Source organism: Myxocyprinus asiaticus, chromosome 2 (genome assembly GCF_019703515.2).
Source record: "Myxocyprinus asiaticus isolate MX2 ecotype Aquarium Trade chromosome 2, UBuf_Myxa_2, whole genome shotgun sequence".
Lineage (NCBI taxonomy): Eukaryota > Metazoa > Chordata > Actinopteri > Cypriniformes > Catostomidae > Myxocyprinus > Myxocyprinus asiaticus.
In genome coordinates this window covers 26520003-26535110 of record NC_059345.1, presented here as the reverse complement: position 1 = coordinate 26535110, position 15108 = coordinate 26520003, and the positions used below count along the sequence as shown (strand labels likewise).

At 34.6% G+C, this 15108-nt stretch overlaps 1 protein-coding gene and 1 pseudogene across 1 annotated transcript; both read right to left on the bottom strand.

The window, feature by feature from the left end:
• Positions 1 to 332: 332 nt before the first annotated feature.
• LOC127412912 (histidine N-acetyltransferase-like) lies at positions 333 to 4302 on the bottom strand (annotated as a pseudogene).
• A 3790-nt stretch (positions 4303 to 8092) lies between these two features.
• LOC127455669 (uncharacterized) lies at positions 8093 to 13936 on the bottom strand. The gene is made up of 5 exons (XM_051723703.1): positions 13478 to 13936; positions 10611 to 10976; positions 10390 to 10522; positions 10142 to 10190; positions 8093 to 9610 (listed from the first exon to the last, which is right to left on the bottom strand). The coding sequence occupies exons 1-5, from the start codon at positions 13527 to 13529 to the stop codon at positions 9353 to 9355; spliced, it is 858 nt and encodes a 285-aa protein (XP_051579663.1). The 5' UTR covers positions 13530 to 13936; the 3' UTR covers positions 8093 to 9352.
• Between the last annotated feature and the right edge of the window lie 1172 nt (positions 13937 to 15108).

Genomic DNA, 15108 nt, shown 5'->3' with positions numbered 1-15108 from the left:
TTTTCTTGCACACTGGGCCACCATAGAGGGCACTTTATCATGTTATACTTACCATAAGGACATTCAAGAGGGCACTTCTGCTGCATTTTTTTCTAACATAGGGGCACCAGGGGGGTTTTGCCCAGGGCGCCATACAAGCTTGAACCACTACTGTGTCCAAGAAACTAAATAAGAGTAAAAAAATAAATAGCTAATTAAAAGTACTCAAGAGTAGTGTTGCAAATGCTATGCCCCCTTTTAATAAACACTGCATACTGCGATTTAAAAATTTAGCATACATACTGTAATTCACATTCCCTTTTACAGCTGTTTGTCAAAAAGAATGAAAAATATAAGTGTGCTTCAGTTTATTTTTGACTGCCAATTTTTTAAAATACAAAGGCCCTTTTATTGCACCTCACGCAATTGCCCTTCTTTGTCTTCATTGAGAAAAGGCCTTTCAGGTGCGGCCATCCAGGTGTTGTACTGCTGCTTGAGGTAAGTTTCCTATGTGTTATTTGATTTGACAGGATTCACAAGATTACGGTGATGGGAAAAAATATTAGAACAGTGATGTTGCAAACACAAGACATAGGCAAAATAGCACAGTAAAAGTACAGTTACAGCACTTGAAATGTACTCAAGTAAAAGTATAAAAAATACTTAATAAAGTACAATTCCTGAAAAAAAAACTACTTAATCATGAAAGTAACGAGTATTTGTAATTCATTACTTTATACCCTTGATTTTGTATTTTAACCTAGCTAACCCCTACACCCTGAGATTTTATAGCCAATACAACATCAATCAATAATCCGCACATCTACCTTTTGTTCTCTCCATCCTCCTTAGATGTCACAATACTGTAACTCTCTTTCAAAAACAGTTGCTCCCAGTAATTCCGGAACTACTTCACTCTGTCATGCCCCTCAAAAAACTGCTTCATAACTTCCCATAGAGTCTGATGCATAGAAATATGGACCAAGACCATGCCTTGAATCTCACCTTTCACACTGTTCAGGTGGGCTGTTAGTGCCTTTTTTGCAAAGGTAGTATCTGTCCCATTCAAGTCAATATTAAAGCATACAGACCCTCCATTAAATGAAATAGGATATGAAGATGTGTGAAAGCTCATAAACAAGGGTTTATCACTGGAACCATCCACAAACCATGTCAAGTTTCGCCTTGCCAAGACCTTAAGGTTACTCTCTATGAGTTTCAAGGGCTGCCAATCCTGGATTATAGCACCCCCTGGAAGATGAAGTCTGGAGGACAAGTCTGAATCCAAGAGAAGCATCTTAAGGGCATCCAGGTCCACTGCCACTAGAGGATGACTGGTGATGGACAAATCTGACGTAGCCAGTTTTGCCTTGAGACTTGAGACAAAGTCATCAAAGCTCTAAGAAGTCCCACAAAGAGACAGAACAGCCTGATTTAAAAGTCAGAGAAAACAGAGAGTTAAATATCATTATGGTAAAGATCAAAAGATGATGAAGGGGAGTCAAGGACTAAGGAGGGGGGGAACTGTAAAGAACAGAAATCACTAAGAATGAGACTGAATTTGTCACAGTGCACAGTGAGAGATAAACAGGTAAACCTCCATGGAGACAACTAGTGTAGGTTAAATTGAAAGGGTAAAGAAGTGACAGCACAACTTTAACATCATAGTGGTCTTTCTCATTTTATAAATGGTGCCACATCGCTAATACGTCCTTGACCATAAATGGTGCAATGGAATATACAAGAACTTTTTAGCATGCAAACAAATGGCACCAAAGCCTAGATTACACTAATTTAGTGGAGCAAAGAATCCTTTTCAAGACAAAAATTAGCTGTAAATATGCTTTGAAACATTACATTCGAGTTTTATTATTATGGTTTGAAAATCTGGAAAGCTTTCCTAGGTTCAAAGTGCAGTAAATCAAATTACTAATTAAATAAGTAGAGACTTATGCACAAGCCCTGCCGCAGCTTTGTTACATTATGTATAGAATAAGGGAGTGTGTCTGCAAAATAACGAAAGAAACACAGAGGTTAGAAATACAGATCATTGGAAAATTGAACACACTATGCTGATTAGTAGATTTTCTCTAATCTCTTTTCAACTTTACAGATTTAAATGTTAAAAAGTCTAAAGTTACTTGTGCAATGTATTTAGAAAATATGAAGAAAGAAAAACACTTGAAACATCACTAGAATATGCAAAAAATGTATACGGTTTGGTGTAACAAGATTTCCGCAGTTTTCTAAATATCCTTTGTTTTATGTGTTGTCCAAAAAAGTATTTCAGAATGTTTTTGAAGTTTAGGTCAGAAGAATTTTCTCAAAAATCAAACTAAATACCATCTTTTCCAAATTTAACTCACCCTTCTTGCCAACAGAGTGAACTTTACTCAGTTTTTCAGGCCCTGGGTCATCTCCTCTGGGTGAGGCGCTTAATCTTCACATTAGGGTAGACCTTCGCTATGTAGCCATCAACACATTTCTAGATCTCTCCAGCCAGTCCACATCCTCTTTCACTAAGACAGGACACACCCTTAAACCCTAAATGTACCGCCATCAACCACAAGGCCTGACTCCAGCGCCACTTAAAGGCACACATGAATAATTATAGCAAAGGTTGAAATACAACTACTATGTAAAGCATATATGTCCATCTACATTTGTTTGACAGAAATACACACATCTGTGTATAAACAAGACTTTCACCATTGTGCTTATGTACATTTGAATTTTCTTCAAATCCAATTGCTTGATTTGTGTTGAACATTCTCTAATCATTCTCAGTCTGAATCTTTGTGTTATCTATTTTAATTATCTTCTATTTATTATTGTGAGATGTTATTTTGAGAAATGAATCAACAGTGTGAATAATATATCACATCAACAGCTAACCTCCATTTTGTTCTACTAATTATTTATTAAACTGTAACAACAAAAATAAGCTCTGGCAATACTGTTTGATTTGAACTTGTTGATTCAGAATGTCTTTTGTGGAATTTCAGCTACCGATTTACATCCCTTTACATAATATTACACATAGGCTTATAATACAGTGTGTGTGTGTGTGTGTGTGTGTGTGTGTGTGTGTGTGTGTGTGTGTGTGTGCGTGTGTGAAAATGTTTGTACATTTACTTGATCTTGAAGTAAAATTTAAGAAATATAGCTACAGCTTATGTGTGTAGTTTTTTCTAAGATGGAGGAGTTTTCTGGAGTCTGTTTGAAAATGATGATTATTTTAGCAATTCTGTTTGGTGAAGCTAGTGGCACAGAAATTATATAATTTAGCTTTAAAAGAATAGCTCACCCAAAAATGAAAAATCTGGCATCATTTACTCACCCTCATGTTGTTCCAAACATCAATTACTTTCTTTATTATGCGAAACACAAAAGAAGATGTATTAATGAATACCGTGACTATCTTTTTGATGCAATGGCAGTGTATAGTGCCTCACTTTAAAGCTTAAAAAGAACCAAAATTATAATTAAAGTAGTCCTTGTGAATTCTGTCATATTGCAAATTTTCTAAAGGCATACAATAGGTATTGGTGAGAAACAGCCGGAGTTTTAAGTCATTTTTTTTGTGAAAATCTTAATGTCTGTTAATGAGCACCAAGAGAAGCTTGTTCACAGTTGCTTGCAAGTTCTCCCAATTCTTACCTATTGTACAGTATGTCTTCAGAATCCTTGGAATATGATGCACGGGCCGCATGGACTACTTTTTAAATACTTTTGGGTCATTTTAAAGCTTAAAAGTGAGGCATCCATTACAATTACATCTAAAAATGGTCTGCAATATTCATTAAATCATCTCCTTTTGTGTTCCATATAAAAAAGAAAATCATACAGGTTTCAAACGGCATGATCATAAGTAAATTATTACAGAATTTTCCTCTTTGGGTGAGATGTTACATTAACATGTAATTTTCAGTATAATCATTAATGATTATACTGAAAATTAGATGTTAATATAACAAAACATGCATGTAACACAATCTTGCAAAATATATCAATGCTAATGATGGCTTCTGGCATAGGTTACACACAAGATAAAGCTCAAATTCCGAAGTCACATGCAGTCTACGAAACCTTTTTATTATTGTATATCGCTTACCAGCTTTGTACATCTCCTTGCTATAATAACTACTCTAGCTGGCTCAGTCAACCAGGAGTGATAGTGAAATGGAAGGTAGTCATTGCCCTCGTATATATCTTCTGACATAGCCATCACGTCATCATAATCCTCTGGTCTGGCCAGGCAGAAGATCAGCCCATCACTCGCACCCACACAATGAGATTCTGTTGTTACTTCTGCACAGGTTGACTGTGGATTTTAAAGCATAAGTCTTTCTGTGTGCAAGTCTTGTTGCAATAGCAGAAAAAATTGAGTAAAGCATTTAACAAATTACAATAAAAGAGATGATACTAGTAATTACATTCTGCTGCAATCTTAAATATTGTAATAGGTCACTGTGCAATCTATGTAACATTAGAACTAAGCCTACTTGTGACCAAGTGTATTTAACAGCTCATAAGCATTTTTGGTGTTACTTCAACTATGAAAATGTTGGCAATATGGAGTAGGTTTACGAGTAAAAAACAACAATGTAATTCTGGATGATTCTCTATTGAAGAAGACAGGAAGAGGCCTTCATATAAACTACCTGAAGAAAAAAAAAAGCATTTTAGGTAAAAAGAATGCAACTACATGGCCTCACGCCCTTCTTAAAAACAGTCTAAGCAAAGCATGTGAATGCACCAAAGACATTCCGATAAGAATGGCTCTTAAGGGGCCATTAATCAGTATGGAAGCTCTGAACCGCAAGGTGAAAAAAAAAATTACGGTTAAAAAAAAAAAAAAAAATAGTGTCTCAGTTCCTTCCTGAGCCTAAGTCTTAAATTTGTTTCTCTCTTCCTAAATGTTTTTTTCTCTCTTCACAAAAAATTTTTTTCTCTCTTCTAAAATTTTTTTTTCTCTTTTCAAAAAAATGCATGCGGTACCAACCTAGGCCACCAGGTGCCACTATCAGTAAACATGTAATCTTATGCTTTTAATGCTTTCTCTGTTGCTATACATCTGGTAATGTTAAGGCCGCGGGTGTCGTGACCATTTATATGTCTATGGTCGTGACATCGTATACAAAAGAAGTCCGATTTCATTGGCTAGTCACCAACCTATAAAACGACTCCTTTGCGCCCTCCCCCTGCCCCGACTTTCTCTCTCGCCAACACTGAGTTTGCAAGTGCACAAGTTAGTTATGCATCAGATATATCGCAAAAATAGTTGCAAAAGTTAAGGCACGAAGATTTGAAATTGCAGTGACAGATTTGAGAAGTTGCAAGTGCCTAATTGAGGTTGTACTGCGAATGTGAATGTAAGAATAAGTGCAATTTGTAAAATATCCATGAGGTAATTAAAGATGAGTGGAATCTTTTGTAACGAAAAATACTGTAAGGTAAAAGCTGGATGGCTACCATAAGTAAAATATTTTAAATTGTGTACATTATAACAGAACACTAACGTAAAATAAGTTTAAAATGCGATAATGCTCACTTCTGGCAGGAGATGCTGTGATGTATGGTTCCGCGGCTCGGCAGATGGAACCCCCCGAGCGCAGGGGCTCACCAACAGGTCCTCCACTGGACAATAATATTTATTTGGGCAACAAATAACCAAGGAAAACACTGAAGTACACAACTCAATATACTTATAAGTTTTATTTTTATTCAATAATTTAAGTTTAAGTTTATTCGGTTTATAGAGCACATTTAAAAACAGCAAGTGGGCTAACCAAAGTGCTGTACAGAAATAAAAATAAGAAGTATTTTATTTAAGTATTAAAGAATTTAAGATTTAAAACACCAAGGGGGGAGCTGCAGGTTGATCCCATTAATACAAACTCCGGGGGACTAATAAATAGCATTACACATAACATTCAATGAGGCCTCCCCGGAGAAAAGAAACCTACAAGCATGTAAAACAAATAACCCAACTACAAAATGTACTGCTGGCTTCCTAATCCGCTACCGGGCTTGGGATACAGCATTCATAGAACACATCAACAGCGGCCGCCTAAACTGAAGTCGCAAATTACTCATCCCAATTTACTCAGCCAGCCCACATACTGGCATGGCAGCTCCGGCAAAAAAATTTGCAGTACCAAAACCCCCCCAACAACAGAAATCATTATACTTTTATAGCTTCACGCCCATACTGCTAATACAAAACAGGTGTGTGTAGCCTACTATTCTTCCCCCCGGTGGAACCCGGGGAGCGATACTATAGGTGATTCCTCACCCCTCACCAATTTGTTTGGGATGAGCATTTTACATCGGCGTAAATGTCTAGCTCATGTTTAGACAGACCAACAATATTTGGATATTTATTTGACTCTTCACTTCTGCAGTAGACAGTGTGTTTCAAAAGCATAGACAAATTTTTATATTAAAATATATTATTATAATTAAATTCCACCATGAAAGTCTGCACATGACATCCCCGTTCAGTTGCGAGGATTTAATTTATAAATGATCTTTTCGTTTAGAAATTAGATTACTTACAACAATATTAACATTACCAGATGTACCCCTAACACTTCAAAAGGACAGACATAATAATAATTTCCCCATGTTTCCCATTTTCCTCAATACATTCCTTCGCTTCCACCATGTAACACTGAGCAAACGGCATAGATGGTTTAGAAAAACCAAAAAGTTCAAACAAAAAAATAACTCCAGTTATTACACGACAACAAATGACATATCAAACATATATAACCTGATTTTGTCTTGATTAAGGTTTGCAAACCTTAAATAAATAATAAATGTATTATTCAACTATATAGCAACAGAGAAAGCATTAAAAGCATAAGATTACATGTTTACTGATAGTGGCACCTGGTGGCCAAGGTTGGTACCACATGCATTTTTTTGAAGAGAGAAAAAAAAAAAGTTTTTTGAAGAGGAAAAAAAAAAACTTTTTTGAAGAGAGAAAAAAAATTGGAAGAGAGAAAAAAACCTTTTAGGAAGAGAGAGAGAGAAAATATTAGGCTCAGGAAGGAACTGAGATACAGTTTATTTTTATTTATTTTTTTCACCTTGCGGTTCAGGGCTTCCGTAAATCAGTATTGCTAATTGGGTGAAATAAGTTTGCAAGTTACGTCGCACTAAAATCTCCGCACAAACTAAAAGCAACTTGTATTGTCCACCTTCCGTGTCAACTTGAATACGTTTAAGATTAATTCTGTCATGTAGTGTTTGTTACGCAAATGTGTTTGATAGCAGTAAACAATACTTACAGCGTGATTTGACGTTCTTTTCCAGAAGACAGTCAGGTTCCGTGTGACAAATTTCACCTCGACATGGACTTCATTTGGAAGGCTTGTAACACTTTTGTGTAAAAATCATTCAATCTTAACGTAGTCTGAACGTCGTTTTCTTGATCTGTTACGTCTTAGGTCAAAAATTATCTCAACAACCTCAAAAAGGGGGTAAAGTTCAATAATGGACACATTGTTCTTCTTTGTGACGTTTCCTGTCCCTTTTGTGAAACCATATAAATAATATAACACTTCATTTTCTTTGCAATATAAACACCGAAATCACTGAAGTTGACTCCTTGTTTCAAAACAGTATCGTGTCCCCACCAAGCGGATAGAACGCGGTATTGCTTTTGTATGTTTAATTCTGTGTAATATACCTAAATGAATGGTCAACTTGTGCAACAATATGACTACAAAGTGTTTTATGTTCAAAGAATAAAAGAAAACCTGCAACCTCAGGCAGGAAATATAGAACCCAATAAGAGATACAATAAAATAGCAAGACCTCAGTCAGTTCTTGCATTGCTGTTAATATGGAAGTGCCAAACATATGTCATGCAATACATATTAGTGATCACAAAAAGTTTGATTCCCACAGTAGAAGTTTACTCTACTGTTACTAGATGAAAGTGTTTGTCTTAAAATGAACACAAAATAGAGCCTAGAAAATGAATGTAATCCTTATATATATATATATATATATATATATATATATATATATATATATATATATATATATATATATATATATATATATATATATATATATATATATATATATATATATATATATATATATATATATATATATATATAAAATACAGTCTTCTTTAAGCCATTTACTTATGGCTAGGTTTACCTAAATGACTCAAAGTCTGGAATATAGAACTTAATATTAGCAAACTATAGTTTTGGCAAGACGTTTAGGACATCTGCTTTGTGCATGACATGAGTAATTTTTCCAACAATTGTTTACAGACAGATTGTTTAACTTTTAATTGACTATATCACAATTCCAGTGGGTCAGAAGTTTACATACACTAAGTTAACTGTGCCTTTGAGCAGCTTGGAAAATTCCAGAAAATGATGTCAAGCCTTTAGACAATTAGAAATTAGCTTCTGATAGGAGGTGTACTGAATTGGAGGTGTACCTGTGGATGTATTTTAAGGCCTGCCTTCAAACTCAGTGCATCTTTGCTTGACATCATGGGAGAATCAAAAAAAAAAAAAAAAAATTGTGGACCTCCACAAGACTGGTTCATCCTTGGGAGCAATTTCCAAATGCCTGAAGGTGACACGTTCATCTGTACAAACAATAGCATGCAAGTACAAACACCATGGGACCACGCAGCCATCATACTGCTCAGGAAGGAGACGCATTCTGTCTCCTAGAGATGAATGTAGTTTGGTGAGAAAAGTGCAAATCAATCCCAGAACAAGAGCAAAGGACCTTATGAAGATGCTGGAGGAAACAGGTAGACAAATATCTAAATCCTCAGTAAAACGAGTCCTATATCGACATAGCCTGAAATGCTGCTCAGCAAGGAAGAAGCAGCTGCTCCAAAACCGCCATAAAAAAGCCAGACTACAGTTTGCAAGTGCACATGGGGACAAAGATCTTACTTTTTGGAGAAATGTCCTCTGGTCTACTAAAACAAAAATGTAACTGTTTGGCCATAATGACCATTTATGTTTGGAGGAAAAAGGTGAGGCTTGTAAGCCAAAGAACACCATCCCAACCGTGAAGCATGGGGGTGGCAGCATCATGTTGTGGGGGTGCTTTGCTGCAGGAGGGACTGGTGCACTTCACAAAATAGATGGCATCATGAGGATGGAAAATAATGTGGATATATTGAAGTAACATCTCAAGACATCAGCCAGGAAGTTAAAGCTCAGTTTCAAATGGGTCTTCCAAACGGACAATGACCCCAAGCATACCTACAAGTTGTGGTAAAACGGCTTAAGACAACAAAGTCAAGGTGTATGTAAACTTCTGACTTCAACTGTATATGCTGTGTATATATATATTAGTTTATGCTACTTAAAGATAATCATGTTGGTGTGTCTGGCCTCAAGGGGCTGCCCTCCACATTTCTCTGCGGTAAAGGACTTTGTCCAAGCAGATAATAAACATGTCCATTATCTGTCATGGTACCTTGAGTCCATGCCTTATTAGGTTGGCCTTGGTAAGACTTCCACAACCGGCCATAGAAAAGGTCTTCTTTGATCTTGGCGTATAGTTTAGAGGGGTCAAAACCATTTGGAGAACTTTGAGGAGTTGGTGCATCATTTGATTCTTCTGCATATGTCTGAAGTGAGAGATTTGTATAAATGGTATATATTATTTAAAAACAAATGGTAAAATGCAATATATTAAACTACTACTATTTTCCTCATACAATATCATAATTTTGTAGCAAACAAGGCCCGTGAGAATTGGCTTTGCAGAGCAACAGCCACACTTTAACCACAACCATACATCATCTTTAGAAAATAACAGGAAACTGAGATACCTTTAACATAATCACTTACTATATGATAAAGTGAGTTTGAGACTGAAAGGAAATGGCACAGATTAAAACAAAAAAGACAGTATAAAGTTTCCATGTTGAACTGTGCACATCTCAACTATAATGCTGTTTGTACTGTATGTTGCCTATGCTGAGTGACATTTATCATGTATAAATACATATTGGTACTGAATGTACAGTATCCTTTTAAGGTTTGTATATGTTTAAAGTTATTATTTTAGAAAAATATTAATGATTAACATCACTGATCTAAAATGCATGAAAAGTTTAATTATAAGATTCATTTATTTTATAAATTTGTATTCTTACCTCAGCTGGTAAGTCCGTCAGGTACATGCGTATTACAAAGGACCGCCTCCTGCAAAATTTAGTTTCCCATGAAATAAAAAAGTAATAATATGTAAATATGTTTTCAAATGTTTGTGGAGATACATGAAAAATGATAACATTATTTAATATACAACTTTTTGCTTTGTTTTTGCTCTTCAGTGTATAATTTTTTATCAAAGTTATTTATCATTGTTTTTGCGTAAATATCTGTGAAATGTGGCATCTACCTCTTACAGTTGTTCTTTCTGCATAAATAGAATGGGATTGCCAAGATAAAAAGGGAAAGAATAGATCCAACGATCATAGCACCTAAATGTCCAAATAATCCCAGTCCCAGTTCTGGTTGCACATAAGTAAAATCTATGACAAAATATATAAATAATTAAGTCAAGAGTCTCAAAGAGATGACAGAATATGTATAGGACTACAAGAGTAAGTTTTACAGTACCTTTTATCATAGATGTGTTGAGATTGACATCTTTATTACTGATATTTGTGCACCGCTCCAGTTTACCCGAAGGAAAGGTTATGAACGCACAACAGATTTGCACACTCTCATTTGATGCCAGTTTAATGAGAAGGGATGATAATGGATATGGAGGTGATTTACCCTTGATCTTTACTTCCTCCTTATTTTCATAAGATGTGTGAATTCCAAAATTCGGATGGAACATGCCCAGTTTGGTGCGATTTGGGCCTCTTTGCATCTCCCAGTTGATTTGTGTCATATTCTCTTCCCCTGTAAGGACACAGGTAATGTTCTGGTGATCTTCATCTCGAATGTGACTGATAGATACTTCACTTTTTGATTTGCCTGTTAAAGGACAGGAAAGAAGGACAGGCGCAATGAGATGAGAAGAATAATTGAGGATTGAAGGAACTCATAAAATTATGAAATAATGAAAATATGGAATGCTGAATAGAAAGCTTCAGGGAAGGCCAAATGCTTACATTAAATAGGTTACATTGAGGGGGAAACAAATAATCATTTTTGTGTTACTGAAAAAAAAAAAAAATAAATAAAAAAATAAATAAACGTAACTGGTAAATCTGTGTGATTGTGAGATTTACTGATAAAATAATGCTTCACCTTCTTTGGTGTATGAAGCCTTGATACGGTCATTTGTTTTATTTTAATTTCAGAATAATTATGGTTGCCTTAATTCAAATGCTACTCTTAACAATCTTTTAAAGAGAATAATTATCAAAGCATGTTGAAACCACAAGCTGTATTTAGGGAAACATAGCCCACTCTCTTGGTCTGAAGATGTGAACCATTATTTTATTTTGTATTTTTAGTCTCTTTGTAACAGAGAAGTAAGTTTATTAATCATTTGATAAATAAAAGAATCAATTCATAAATAAATTGTCGAATAATAAATTAATGCATGTGGAAATTGGTGGATACGGTAAAATAATAAATGAATCATTAACATTGATAAAACTCATTAAATAAAATAAATCAAAATATGCTACAAAATTAACTAATGAATACAACGATATAATACAACTGAAAAAATATTTTAATAAAATTATTATTAATATCTTTTGATCTAATTGTTATCATTAGTTAATGCATTAGGTTTCATGAACTAACAAGGAACAATATATTTTTTACAGCATTTATTAATCTTTGTTAATATTAGTTAATAAAAATTGTTCATGGTTAGTTCATGTTCGTTCATAGTGCAATAACTAATGTTAACATATACTATACAACTTTTGATTTAAAAAATGGATTAGGGTACAACAGAGCTAAAGGCCTCCAGGGGTAAAAGGAACATTTGATTTGATTTTCTCCCAAAACAAAACAACCAAAATATTTTCCTGTTACTTTGCACTGCAAATTTTTCCTGATCCATGAGATATTGCATGCAGTGTCTAGCATTTGATTTTGAGGTCATTCGATCTAATATTTAATCATTTTTTAAAAATCTTGCAAATGTATGTAGCTAATTAAAATCCCTGAAATGTTTAAAATATGTTTACATTTATTCTGAGCCAAAATACTTATTTGTCATTTTCAGTTTTGTTCAAGGTGATTAAATTAGAAACTTTTTAAATAACTATCCAATAAGTGATAGGATAGTATTTGGGCCATTCTGTTGAATGTTTTAAAAAGCCACTCTGCTGCAGTGGCTAAAAGCCCCCATAAAACATATTATTTTTCTTAAGTGGTGGGAATAGATTTGTTATGAAAAATGTTCAAAGGGGGCTCACATCGACTAATCCAATCACAATGGAGATTAATTTGTTTATAGAATACTTGAGATGTTATGTAATGTCAAATGTGATTGAAATGAACAGAAAATGGTTAACCCTTTTCTGAAGTAGTTATTTTGAATAAGCATTATATTAATTTGGTACTCAAAAAAGCATCTTGCTGTTTTAAAAGTATTTGCCTAAGTTGACAAATTTTACCCTGTAACTATTGTCCCTATATTTACACTGTATCACTATAACCCCCCTGAGGGCCTTTTACCACATTTTTTAAATCTTTTAAACAATCTTTAAAAAAAATGTAATCTTGTTTTAAATCTTAAAACCTTTAGTTATCATTTCTTTTCACACAAATTATGTTTCTCTATCATTAATTAATAAAAAGGAATGTATTTTCTTCAATCGTGATACACTTTGTGACCAGAAAAAAACACATTTTCCAAGTGTGCCTTTAGCCCCATTGTACCCTACTATATGTTGAAATTAACATTAACAAATATTAATAAATGCTGAAAAAGTATTGTTCATTGTGTGTTCATGTTAACTAATGTTATGAACTAATGTTTACAAATGGAACCTGATAGTAAAGTGTTACCATTTTTATTTTATTTTTATTTTATTATGTACTATCGACCAGGACAAATAAGGGTCCAAAAGTGAGACAAAAACCAACTTCAAACAAATGAGGCAGATATAGAATTCAACAAACAGCAATATTGATGACATGTATCTGTGTGTGCAGGATGTTATCAGTGTAACTGGCATTTGTCAGGCCGTCAGAAGTGTGAAAATGTGGTGAATGCTTGTTTGAACATTTTTGTGTTTCCAGTATCTGAAAAACTCTTATCATGGTGCAAGCCTGTGGAAGCTCTCTTTAAAGAATTCAAATATTTTGCATTCCATGGTTCGAAGTGTAAATTGTAAAATGTTTAGCATCCTCTGCTCAAACTGATACTTAATTATTTTTTGACAATCCATGCAGTTTTCAAATGTACAGATATATATATATATATATATATATATATATATATATATATATATATATATATATATATATATATATATTATAAGTTATTTCTTACAGTTAACACTTACCTGTTTTCAGGAAGACAAGGATTAGGAGAGCACGAAGAAAGTTGGTTCTCATGGCTGCTGAGCAAAACAAACACGGTCTCTCTCTTCCGCCTTGGTCCTGCTTTGTCTGTCTTTCTGTTGTATTGTGTGGTTTTACTTGTTTCCTTTTCACACCCGTCCTGTCTTCCTGTCAATATTACCATCAACCATTTTGAATTTGTCTTTTTTTTCTACTTCTTCTTCTTTCTTTTTACTTTTCTAGCCAACTCAGTCAGATCTTTGACCCCGCAGAAAGGATATGATGGTAAGTGAACTTGAACGTGGGAGTTTCCATCAAGCATGTCTGTCTACTTAGAAAAGTGCTGTCACCACATTCAAATTTAACAGTATGAGGCTGGTAGTTTCTAAAAACTGTCTGTAAAATCATGCTTACCACGTACACTGGTAAGCATCAGGGACATGAAACATCAAAAACACTACTAGTGGTAAATTTAAGTAACATGAAATTGGAGGGGAAATCAAAATGTCAAATGGAAACTTTGAGGAGTGTCCAAAATAATGGAAATACCTAACAAATATGGTAAAATCAAATATATAAAAATAATTTTGCCACCCTTTGACTGCAAGGGCAGATTCAATCCAGTTTGAAGTGTTGCCATAATAGTCTTCAATTGTGAGTGATTTATTGCCCACCCAGAAATGGAACACAGAGGTTAAAGAATATTACTAGAAGGTGACAACTGAGAAACTCTCACAGTCACTTCAAGCTAGGAGTGTAGTGACATTCCAGAGTGGCTATTTATACTGCAGCTCAGTGTTATAATGACAGAGATAGGTCAGAGAGCCAACTAGAAACAAAAGGAAACAATCAAGAAAATGAGAAAAACAGGCAAGTTTGTGATTGGATGTTATTAATTGTTCTTTGTTTTTAACCATTCTTTTTCTCTTATCTATTTTGTTGGTACAGTTGACAAGGACTGATTTTCATGGACTTGATTGGGAGAAAATTTGGATGGATTTTAAATGCATTTGTGTTTGTAGCAACTTTTTATGATAATGGAAATATTGGTTGTAAAAGTGTAAATATTGTGCTTCATGTAATATTGTCATCACTTACTGACACATTTAAATACATCATACAATTCAGACAACATTTAAGGCCCCTGATAATGACACTCTATTCTGGGCAGCTGGTGATCATTAAGGATCTTGTGTCCAAACCAACCACCTGAGTGCAGCTCATCCAAGCACTAGCTGGCAGTAATGTTTATTTTTTAGTTCAAACACTTACTTGTCAACATGAACTTCCTGATCATGACAGCATGCTTTAAGCTGGTTAGTGCTAGTTTGGTGCTGGTCAATATGTTTGACCAGCTAAGCCATGCTGTTCAGCAAAAAAGTGTCTTTCTGGTTAAGCTACTGTAGTTGACAAAGGAATTGTTGCTGGTTAAGCTAGTTAAGAAGGCTGCTGGGGACACTAGCACACCAGCCTTCAAAACACAACTTGGTCTTTTGAACAGAGGGGTCATGTTTTGGCTGGTTAGCAAGGGTAATTTAACGTGCGGCTAGATGCTATAACTGCAACATTCTTCGGGTGAAAAAAAACACCTTTCTCTGACAGAATCTTTCATTTTTGGCCAACAACATACACT